Genomic DNA, 12229 nt, shown 5'->3' on the forward strand with positions numbered 1-12229 from the left:
GAACACTTGCACTTCCAGTCACTTCCGAGGCCTCATTTTCATTTAGGTCAAATTAAACATTGTCCACTGAGGCTGAGCTCTCTTACTGCTTATAATTAGGGCCCAAGCCAGTAAGGCGCAGGGCCCTATTGTTCTTCTAAGGATTATTATTTTTTTTTTTTTTTTTTTTTTTTTTTTTTTTTTTTTTTTTTATTTCAATCATCCGGGCACTTTTGGGGGCCTTAACGTGCCCGAAAACTCTCGAAAATTGGCACGCACGTTGGAACCTGCGGCCATTAGGACGCCGCTGAGGCTGGGACCCGGGCGTGGCACAGGGGCTCTACGGCGCCCCCTGGAAAATTGTCAGAAAGCTTGATGTATAGCTCACACATACTTGCACGTATTCATATGAAACTCGGTACACATATAGAACTCATTGAGCCGAACAACTTTCGCGCAGCATGTCATAGGCTCCGCCCAACAGGAAGTCGGCTATTCAGGGCTGTTTAAAAAGCGCATGCTCTGGAATTTGATATACTCCTCTGAGGATTTCCATACGATTGCCACCAAACTCGGTGAACATGATCTCAAGACATTGGGGACGCTAAATTGCGAAGATATTTTTGATATGTCGAACGGTTTGCCCGTGGCGAGGCGATGAAGTTATGGCGAAAAATGAGACCCAGGAAATGCCTAATAACGTCCACATACATTGTATGATGTTGATCAAACTCCAGTGGTTTGTTCGTTGTATGATGCCGATCGGATAGATGTGACTATTATGACTGAAAGTTATAGCGCCACCAACTGGCTGCAGGAAGTGTGTCGTTTTCAAAATTATTTGAATTCAGCATCTTATTTTTACTCGATTTGCTTCAAACTTCACCAGAATAATGTCAAAACACGGCCGATGTAAAACTGTGAAGGGAATATTGATATCTAAAATTATGTTGCCATGGCAACGTGTCAAAGTTGAAAATTCGTTTCTGGTGATTTTGAGGCAGATAACATGTTTAGAATGTCATGAAACTCAACACACATATCCATTTTAATGATAGTTAGACACTGGAAAAACCTCATAAACGGGCGTGGAAGAGGCACTCTATAGCGCCACCTTTTGTCAAAAATGGGGGGGTTAGTTTTAGCTACAGACACCAAACTCGGTACATAAATTGTTCTTATTAATCCGGACAACTTTCTAATTTACAGTCATTAGCTACGACCAACAGGACGTCGGCTATATTTATTTTAATGTGGGTTTTTTTTTAAAACGGGCTGTAAACAAATTCATACTCCTCAAAGCAGAAACACGTAAATCACACCAAACATTTTTTCTCATGATGCCAAAATACTGAAGATGCTAAATTGCGGACGGATTTAGGATATCTTGAACGATGATTTAATGGCAATTTATTAAAGTTACAGTAAAAAAGAGATTTTTTTTTTTTTTTTATCTTTTAAGAGCAGCTTCCAAACACTTCATAAAAAATTACATACACAGAACAATACAGTCTGAGGATATGTGATTAATTTCATGAATTTACAATACACTATGCAGAGGAGAAAATTTAAAAACTATCAGACAGTTGTTACAATGCTTCTATGAGTGAGAGTTCCCTGTCAGCCTGCAGCTGAGTGAGGGGGTGGGGGTGGGGTGTGAGTGACTGTGTGAGTGACTGTGTGGATTGAGGAGCTGGGTGAGAGAGAGAAAGAGAGAGAGGGTCTGTTTTTTTTAAATCTTTAAAAAATGCTTATAAAGCATTAAAGGTTTTCATAACACTTTATAATTAAGTCTCAATTGTTAACAGTAGGGAATGCATTAATTAACATGAACTAACAATGAAAAATATAATTTTTTACAGCATGTTAATTCTTCATTGATAGTATGAACTTACAATGAACTAACAATGAACAAAATATTTTTAATGTTAGAAAAATAGTCATGTTCAAAAGAGAAACTTTAAAATTTAATAATATATTAACACATTTTGGAATTAATATTGATCAACATTAAATGGAATATAATTATTAATGATTATATATATATAATGATAGCTACAGACACCAAACTTGGTACATAAATTGTTCACATTAAGCCGGACAACTTTCTAATTTACAGACATTAGCTACGACCAACAGGAAGTCGGCTTTTTTTTTTTTATGTGTTTTTTTTTTTCAAAACGGGCTGTAAACAAATTCATACACCTCCAAGCAGAAACCACAAATTCACACCAAACACAGAACAAGACAGTCTGAGGATATGTGATTAATTCCATGAATTTACAGTACACTATGGCGAGAAGAAAATTTTAAAACTTATCAGAGATATCCTGTCACTGTGCTTCTAATGTGTGCGGTAGGTGACTGGGTGAGTGACTGACTGTGTGAGTTCAGTGAGTGTGGAGGGGGAGAGAGAGAGAGAGAGAGAGAGAAAGAGAGAGAGAGAGAGAGAGAGTCTGTTTAAACTTCTCAATAAAATCCTTAAAAAATGCTTAAAGCATTAAAGGTTTTGATAACACTTTATAATTGAGTCTCATTTGTTAACAGTAGGGAATGCATTAATTAACATGAACTAACAATGAAAAATATATTTTTTAAAGCATGTTAATTCTTCATTGATAGTATGAACTTACAATGAGCTAACAATGAACATAATATTTTTAATATTAGAAAAATAGTCATGTTCAAAAGATAAAACTTTAAAATTTAATATATTAACACATTTTGGAATTGATTTTAAACATTAAAACATTGATTTCAACATTAAATGGTATATATTTATTAATGATGTAAATTAACAACAGTTAAATAATGTTGTTTTTTAACATTGGTTAATTCACAAATAACATTAAATATTAACAATATATTTTTTACTTTATTCATTTGTGTTAGAAAAAATTATTCATTTTAGTTAATGGAAAAATAAATCATTAAAAAATGCTTATAAATCATTAAAACCTTTGGTAACTATAATAATTTCTCATTTGTTAGCATTAGTAAATGCATTAACTAACATCAACTACCAATGAAAAATATATTTTCATAGAATTTAAAGTTTTATATGTTGTTCTGTGTGTGTGTGTTTCACAGAGTTGATGGTTTGGATTAACCCTTTAATTGCCGTATCCCTTAAAACCAAACTGCCAGAGGGTTACTGTGATGCTTGTGCTCGCTGGGCACCGTTTTATCGATGCCACCGGGGTGGCGTATGCTGACGGCTTGGGCCCGTCATCGCTGCTCGCAGCTATATTTTACTATTCACCTTCATTCCTTTCTCCTGAAGATGCGTTACGAATAGTAATTGACTCTAGGCCACCCCTCCCCACGAATATCTCTAGTGGAGATTTGTGATGGAGAACCACCGGTAACGGCACAGATTTAGTCTAGGACCGTGTTTAATCTATGTCTGTGAGACCAAGCCTTGGTTTATTGATTTCACAGTGGGGAGCTATACACCATAGGCCTTCATTTATTTACTATGCTTCAGAGAAAAAACAAGAGAGGGAAAAAGAAGACAACCGAGGATGTCAAAACATAATTTAGCTGATCTTATACTGGAACGTGATTGAGCATTACACGATCATCATTCCATAAATGTCACCCAAAAGCCTTGGGACAGCTGTGTATGATTTCAGTCCTTGGTGAGAGAACATAATATTCAAATTAGCTTGATGAAAAATCGAACTGTGGCTTAAATTAATGCATCAAAAGGATGAAGGCTTTTTAACTTTTTCTTTTTGATACAGTAATGTTACACTTTGATTTAGGAACATTGCCAGTACTGGGAAGTACAGCCAGAAACATACTCTATTCAATTATTTAAATGCAGACACGAATGCCTGGCCAACAAACTGAAAGTGTGCATAACCCTAGAACTTAAGGATGCGATAGAGTTATCAACATGTTATGATTCAGATAGCTATCTAATCATGTAGATGGTTTCACTAATTTAAGCAAACTGGTTCAGCCAAATTCTCTGCAAACTGTTGCATTGTCCTTATAGTAGTCGATCTGTAATCAAAGAATAAAATATATACGCTAGCTATAGCGCCCCTTGTGGCAATGCAAGAAACGCACACACAGCTGCACAAACTTGTTTTTTTTTGCTGCATTCCCAAAAGTGTAAAATTCAGTTTGCTAGCAAGGAAAATTGCATTCACATACTTGCGTATGTTTCTGGCACTACTTGTTGCAGTGGTTTCTTTTTATTGGTTGATGAGATCCCTGCCACAGAAATGCAGCTAAGCTTATTCTTGATTTGTTGTTTGAAAGTTTTAACCAGAACAAAATATGAAATCGAGTTTGCGTAGCAAGGAACGTTTACGTTCACCTGCTTGCAAAGATTCTGTTTCTGGCACTGCTTGTTCCAGCTATGCATTGTTTTTATTGGTCGATGTAATCCCTGCTACAGGAAGTGCAGCTAAATTTGTTCGTAATTTGTTGTTTGGATGTTTTAATCAGTACACAATATTAAATCAAATTTGCTAAGCAGGGAATGCTTGCGTTCACATGTCTGCACAGACCAGAGCTGGGTAGTAATTGATTATGTAATCTGGATTATGTACTCAGATTACAAAAATTAAGTACTTGTAATTAGATTAAATTACATTTTTAAATAATCAGACTGCATTTACTTTTTTATTGATAACATGATTACATATTCACACAATAGCAATATATGAATTGATATATATGAGCATTTGACCAATAGATTTATAAAAATCATTCCAGGTTTAAGAAGTGTTTCAACATTGCATATCAAAAAAAGAAATCACGTTAGAAATCCCCGCTCCGTACAGATCGCGTTCCACTCAGTAAATCGCGTTCCGGGGGCAAATATCGCGATTGCGTTCCCCTCAGTAGAAATTGCATTTTCCCCTTGGGGTCCCCCCTCCATCATCAGGTGTGTGTGTGTGTGTGGGGGGGGGGGGGGGGGGGGGGGGTAGTAACCTACACCCCCCACCCCCGTCCCTTCTACACAAAATGCAGCTAAGCTTGTTCTGAACAGAACACACTATGAAATCAAGTTTGCATTTGTGTTCACATGTTTGAGTTGAGTATGTTTCAGCACTACTTGTTGGACATAGGCTTTGTTTTTATTAGTGGATGAGATTTCTCCAACAGGAAGTGCAGCTAAACTTCTTCTGAAGATTTTCATCTGAAGATTCACTTTAAGGACACTGCATCAATCTTCATTTTTAAATTCTTTTTGTGCAAGACAAAAGAGTGAATTGGTGTTTTTGCGAAGACGTATTTGCAGCAGTGGAGCTCAGAGCGGTCTGTATCCGTCCGTCTGGCTCTTGTCCTGAGGCCAAACTCTGGCAAAGGCCCAGAGACCTATTAGTAGGCCAGTTCTGAAGAGAGCTTTGTGTCACAAGAGATTTATTTGGAGCCAAGGAAATGCCAACAACTGTGTGTATTTGTGCATGTATGTGTTTTGTCGCTCCAGGACCCAGATTTGGCCGAAGCAGGAAAAAAAATCCCACAAAAATTATCTCATCAGTAGCTGACACACTGTTTACTAATCATTGTGACATCTACATCGGGCCTCTCCAAGAGATTTTGCCATGTTTAGACAATTGCACTCGCTCTAGGGATAAACAGAGCTAGCTGTAGAACTGAACAGCGTAATATATTCAGATCATTAATACATAAGATGCAGGACTCGTCGCATTTAACAAGCCATTTGCTAGGAAACATCAAGTCATATAGTGATACATTCTGTAGGTTTCTAATCTGGGCTTTTGGATTGTGTCCTAAAGGTCTGTGAGAAAGATTGTGAGAACAATCTAATATAGAGGAAAAAACAAACCCAATAGCAAAAAAAAATCTCAAGACGCAGCCACCAAATCTAATAAGTCAACAGCAGGGACAACAGGAACAAAGAGATTCTCTCACCTTGCCTATGATGCTGCCGACCTCCTGGGAAAAGAGAAACAAAGCAAATGTCAGCTTATTGATTATCAAGCTCACTCCCCGCCCATCCGTCTGTGGGTTTTGATGAGGTAGGCTGGGTCTGGAGGTAGGCACTTGGTACCTTTTAAATGTCCCATCTTGGGTTTAAAGTCAAGACAATATGGTGTTCATAACCCATTTGATTTATGTGACCAAAAAGTACAATATTTCAGAACAAAACTTGGTTTTATCCATCGGGATTTGATTGAATTGCGAAAGTTACTATACAAACTAATAACAAAGGTTATTTATTGGCATCAGTGGTTCTATGAAGTACCTTTAACACCCATGGAACCTTTCCATTCCATTTATGGAAAAAAGGTTCTTCAATGTTCTTCACTCTAAGAAAAAGTGGTTCTGTTCTCAAAAAGGTTCATTGGGGAACCAAAAATAGTTCTTCTATGGTTGGTGTCCTCAACTCTGGATCTCGAGATCCTATACCTACCTGCAACTTTGTAGCAATCCTGAAGACCTTGATTAGCTTGTTAGGTGTGTTTGAGCTAAACTCTGCAGGAAAGTGGATCTCAAGGTCCAGAGTTGAGGACCCCTGTTGTATGGTATCACTGTGAAAAACCCATTTTGAAATCTTTATTTTTAAGAGTGTATGGTAGTTTGTTGTGAAGCCATTTTAAAGGTGGAGCATGTTAGATCATTTTTAATCACATTTCATTTTTATTAGATATTAAACAGCAAAATGTTTTTCTTCTTTAGAGTAGCATACACTGATTAACCATTTACAACAAGACCAAAAATGTGCATTGATTTCATGTTGACTTTAAAGTATGCTTGACAAATGGGCATTAAAATTACATTCATGACTTGCGAAACTCCAATGCACTTTCTTGTAATGTTTTTCAAGTGGCTCAACACACTCTATTGGTATTTTGTAACTATTGTAAGTTTTGGCGAGTTGGTGGCTTATTTAAATTAATTTTGTACTCATTTGTACATTTTTGTACGATTGGGTGTAAACAGATTTTACTAAAGTGTACAAATTAGATCATACTAACTGACAATTACGGTATTGTGATATCATGTACCAAAGTTTCTCGTAAAGTTTTCAGCAAGGATGTGAGTTTTAAACTGCCAAAAAATGAAAGGCATCACTTAAGTCTTGAATGATCTCTGTGTTTATCTTCATTGGAAGATCGGTTGATGGAGAATTAAGGTAAATTGGCACATAAATCATATAAATGTGGCGGTTTATTAACGGTTCATTATGTTTTCATTGGTTTTTCATGACTGTTTTTAATGACTCATTCCTTTTTAGTAATATGCAAATGAGAAATATCAAGGAGTTCTAGGCATGTGGGTGGAAATCTGTCACTGGCAGCTGGCTGACAGTTAAACGAACATGTTGACACTGTAATGACATGGCAATGAAATCTACAACCAATTGTTTATTAAGAACTTTAGAGAAGTCAAGCAGATTCAAAACATTTAGGAAATGTAAAAGACATCAAAGAATCTAGTAGGAAATAATCGTGGGATGATTCTCACATGGTTTTCTACTAAATTAACACAAGAATGATATTTATCACGTTAAAGATATATTTAATCATCCAATCCAACAGTATATTAAAACCCAACAATAAACAGCAATATAATTTTTTTACTGTACTTGGGTCAAAGATGAGACATCCCAATTTAGGTGTCCGCATTGATTTAAATTCACAAAAGTTATTTTAAACACAGAAATCAGTGTCAATTAGTTCAATGATTCAAATAACTTTTGTTAAAATAGAGGTGAAATAATGTTCCATCATATTCAGAATAACATATATTTATACTTATTCTGAGCTGTACGCATTAAAATATATAGAAGAAAAGGTGATCAAATAAAATGTTATTTTAAATGATTAAAAACGTATTGCTGACAAATGGGTCAAACCTAGTGGTTTGAAAGATAGTGGCAAAAATACAATAAACTAGTATTTTTGGTGGCTACACTGTTTCTTTTAATGTCATGTAATGATTTATTTTATAAATATGCCTGACTATATATATATATATATATTTTTTTTTGTCATATGGACTATTGTTACACTAAATGTCATTTTAGAGGGCGTCTTCTGTAATTCATGGCAAAATATATAACGGTCATTATTTTGGCTCAGAAAAAATAAATTAATGAATGAGTTTCACGGTGCACACAGCAAAGATGAACGAGGAACATGAGACGAGGGTGTAAACTCAAATAACAGTCTTTAATGACTCCAAACAAGGCAGGGCAAGACAAGGCAAGGTAGATACAGACAGAAGCACCGGGGAGTAACGAGTAGACCAGACCCAATCTAACTGAACAGACAGGACTTAAATACACAGGTTAATCATAGATAATTACTAAAACATAGCTGAGAGGAATTAACTAATAATCACACTTAACAAGGACAGGAAACAAACCAAATAAGGACACAAGAGGCGGGAACACAAGACACACGACAGAGGACTGACAATGGGACACATTCTAATGTATGCGGAAAAACAGATTTTGTTTTGATTTTTAAAGATTAAAATAAATAATAAATAAAATAAAATAATACTTTTTATCTTTGACCTACAAACTTTTTTTCTTTTATTGCAAAAACTACATTATTATTATTATTTTTATTTTAATATGTAAAATCTCATATGGGAACTTCAGTGAACATTTTCGAATAATGATGGAAACATAATGAACAGTTGAATCATTATTTTAATCAAAATAACGCATTCAAAATCACACTTCTCAATACTATGGATGCTGAAGTTAAATCAGAGATTATGTTAATACATCTGTATTAATGGTTTGTGACACACAAACTAGTCTACATTGCTAACAAAATACCATTGAGCCTAAGGTAAATAGTAAACATAATCATCCAGCTTCAGTTTTCATAAGAAGTTTCTGTATAGAGCACGGTAACATTTCAAAATGTAAACATCATGCTGCTTCTCTCAGGGTTGTCTTGCCCTGAGAACACTGAATGTTTGTGGTGCAAGTGTGCGAGTTTACCTTGCCGTGCATGAGCAGCCGGAGAGTTAGAGTGACGTTCATGCCTCCATCTCCAAAATCCTGCTCACAGTTCATCCTGACGTGGGATTCAGGCCCAGGGAGACGCATGAAAGATGCTCTTCGGATGATGGAATGGGCAGGGAGGGGGAAAGGCAGGACTCTCTCCTTCCACTCACCACTCTGGAACGACAACACACAAAACGTACTCGGTTACTAACGAAACCTCGGTTCCCTGAGATACGGGAACGAGTACTGCGTACTGGGAAAAACTCCTTTTTCTCCGAGGACCGAAGACTTTTTCAATCACACAGTGTGACTGCACGGCCATTGGTTCGTGCAGTAAATAAAAACGAACCAATGGCTCGTCAGCGGCGCTACAGCCTCAGCACCAGGAATGGGGCCAAGAGCGTTCTTGAAGAATCAGACAATGCCTGAAGGGACCGCTTAAGATAGGTGTGTGCCCTTTAAGCAGAGAGAACCCGAGCCTATAAGGCCGGGACATCCAAGTTATAGAACCTGGCAAACGAGGATGGCGAAGCCCAGCCGGCCACTGCACAAATGTCTGCCATGGACACACCACTAGACCACGCCCAGGAAGAGGCCACACCTCTAGTGGAATGGGCTCTCACTCCAATGGGGCACTGGAGGCCCAGGGAGGAGTATGCTAGTGCAATAGCGTCAACTAACCATCGAGATATCCTGTGCTTTGTGACCGGAGACCCTTTGGTGCGGCCGCCAAAGCAATTAAAGAGTTGTTCCGATTGCCTAAAGGGCACGGAACGCTCGATATAAATTCTCAATGCCCTGACCCCTTAAGGGCGCAGAGGTGTCTCGTGGACGGGGCTCTAGCCTGTTCAATGGTATTTAGGACATTCTCGGGGAGATCTATTGATTCCTATCGAGTGCCCATAGATGCAGGTCCCACAGCTCGGGCTGGGGGTGCCAGATCGTTCTGTTCGCCTGAGAGAGGAGGTCTCGTCTCAGGGGAATGGTCCACGGAGCCACTATAAGCAGCTGAGATAGCTCTGAGATCCAATGATGGTTCTTCCAGAGTGGGGCCACTAGAAGCACTTTGTGCTTGTGTTCCCTGATTTGCCTGATTACTTGAGGAATCAGAGCAATCGGGGGAAAAGCATACAGAAAAAGGTTGGGCCATTCGTGGGCCAACGTGTCCTTGCTCTTCGAAAAGAAAATTTGGCAGTGAGAGTTGTCTTTGGAGACGAAGAGGTCGACCTCTGCCCTGCCAAAGATTCGCCAGATTTCTTGAACCGTCTGTGGGTGGAGCACCCACTCCTCGGAGGGGACGTTGTTCCGAGAGAGCATATCCGCTCCTTGGTTCAGCATGCCGTCGTAACAACCTTCCTTCTGTAAATCAAACCCATTGTCACGCCCTGTTCGAACCACCGTAGGTCCTTCCAGGGGGCCAGGGCTGACACGCAGGCCTGGTCCACCATGATGCGGATGCGTCCATGACGCCACGCATGAGGCGGAATTAGAGGTTTCAGCCAGTACTGAAGGGGTCTCATCCTGAGAAGGCCCAACCGAAGAACTGGCGATGCGGAGGCCATGAGGCCCAGCATCCTCTGAAACGATTTGAGTGGGTAGAAGACTCCAATTCTGAAGGAAGCCGCGAGCTGCCGTATGGCCAGAACGCGATCTGGCGCGACTTTCACCTTCATGTCGAAAACTGTCCCCAGGAACGAAGTTCGTTGGCTGGGGGACAGGGAGCTCTTTGCCAAATTGATCTTGAGTCCCAGGCCTTCCAAATGACTGAGGAGGCGGGACCTGTGGGCTATCAGCTCTGCCTTCGACTGTGGTAGAATGAGCCAGTCGTCGAGCTAATTCAGGACACAGATTCCCATCTGTCTCAGAGGGGAGAGAGCTGCGTCTATGCACTTCGTAAAAGTGCGGGGAGCTAGAGCCAGCCCAAAGGGCAGGACCGTGTATTGATAAGCCACTCCCTCGAAGGCGAATCTCAAGAATCGTCTGTGACGGGGGGCTATCTGGATGTGAAAGTAAGCGTCTTTTATATCCAGCGAAAAGAACCAGTCCTCTGGGCGAATTTGTGAGAGGATCTGCTTCAGTGTAGTCATTCTGAACGGCCGTCTCATGAGGGCACGGTTCAGATGTCTGAGATCGAGGATGGGCCGAAGGCCGCCATCCTTTTTGGGGACGAGGAAATAACGGCTGTAGAAGCCTGACTCGCTCTGAGCTGGGGGAACTATCTCTATAGCTCCTTTTGCCAGCAAATTCTTCACCTCGGCTCGCAGGATGTGAGCGTTGCTGCTTAGCACTGAGGTGGAGACCACACCGCTGAACCGCGGGGGTCTTTGAGCGAATCGAAGTGAATAACCTCATTCTATAATCCCCAGAACCCAATGAGACACTCTGGGGATGGCCCGCCAGGCATCGGCCCGTGTGGCAACGGTGTTGGATCAATTCGGGTGGTGAGTCGCCATGCGGGGACTGTTAAGAGGAAGAGAAAAATTACTTCTTTGAAAATGTTTGTGTTTTACTTTTCCTCACTATAGTAGTGATTGGCTGTGTGGGCGCTATTTGAACGGGCCCAGTTCACAACAGTATGTACACAAACACATTGCCGTCGACACCCCGAGATAAACGGGGTGTTCGGAGGCGTGACAGAAGCCGTTTCGGGGCGCTAGACTCAATGCTTCCATCAGGAAAGCAGTCAACCCCCCGTGGGCGTGGTCTAGAGTCTGAAGCTGACAGATAATTTTAATGACAGCCTTTTCTATCGATTTGCCTAAAAAGATCAAACCACTCATTAGAAGAGGGGTACTGATGATCTTTGTGTGTGAACACCCTGGCAGATCAAAAACTGATGCACGCATCCCATCAGATCCGTTCTTAGCGGACGAGGGGAGGCATGGCAAGACACAGACTGTCACGCTGTCAGATCAAAGCTGTATGGAGAGTGAAACACGGGGCTTTGGCCAGTGTAAATTCACTCAAGCTTGACCGCTCAAACCCGCGATTTGATATTTCTTCTCCGAGGTACCTGGGAGAAGAGAAACACGAGAGCAGGGGAGGCGGAGCCAACTTCATTGAAGTAGGATAACCGCGAGCGCAGCAAGGACAGATTAATAGTGAAAGTAGCGCTAGCAGATCAAAGAGCTGCAAGAGGCGCTAATCCTCACAAAAATCACTCGAGCCTGACTGCTCATCCCCGCGATCTCTCAGTCTCCAGTGAGTGAAGCGGGGAAGGTGGGGCCAACCAGCGCAGTATTGTAAGATCTGTATAGAAGATTAAAGTGAGCACACGAGATAAACCGGCGTGCA

At 40.2% G+C, this 12229-nt stretch overlaps 1 protein-coding gene across 2 annotated transcripts in view; it reads right to left on the reverse strand.

Annotated features, from left to right (window-relative positions):
* The window catches only part of LOC306867781 (poly(rC)-binding protein 4-like), a 95253-nt gene that overhangs the window by 31276 nt on the left and 51748 nt on the right, over positions 1–12229 (reverse strand). For both annotated transcript variants that reach the window (XM_079413652.1, XM_079413651.1), the window contains exons 2-3: positions 8930–9109; positions 5878–5901 (exon numbers count right to left, since the gene is read on the reverse strand). In XM_079413652.1, coding sequence (XP_079269778.1) covers positions 5878–5901; positions 8930–9037 — 132 coding nt within the window. In that variant the 5' untranslated portion in view covers positions 9038–9109. The remainder of the gene's footprint in view (positions 1–5877; positions 5902–8929; positions 9110–12229) is intronic.

Source organism: Barbus barbus (genome assembly GCF_936440315.1).
Source record: "Barbus barbus genome assembly, chromosome: 49".
Taxonomy (NCBI): domain Eukaryota; kingdom Metazoa; phylum Chordata; class Actinopteri; order Cypriniformes; family Cyprinidae; genus Barbus; species Barbus barbus.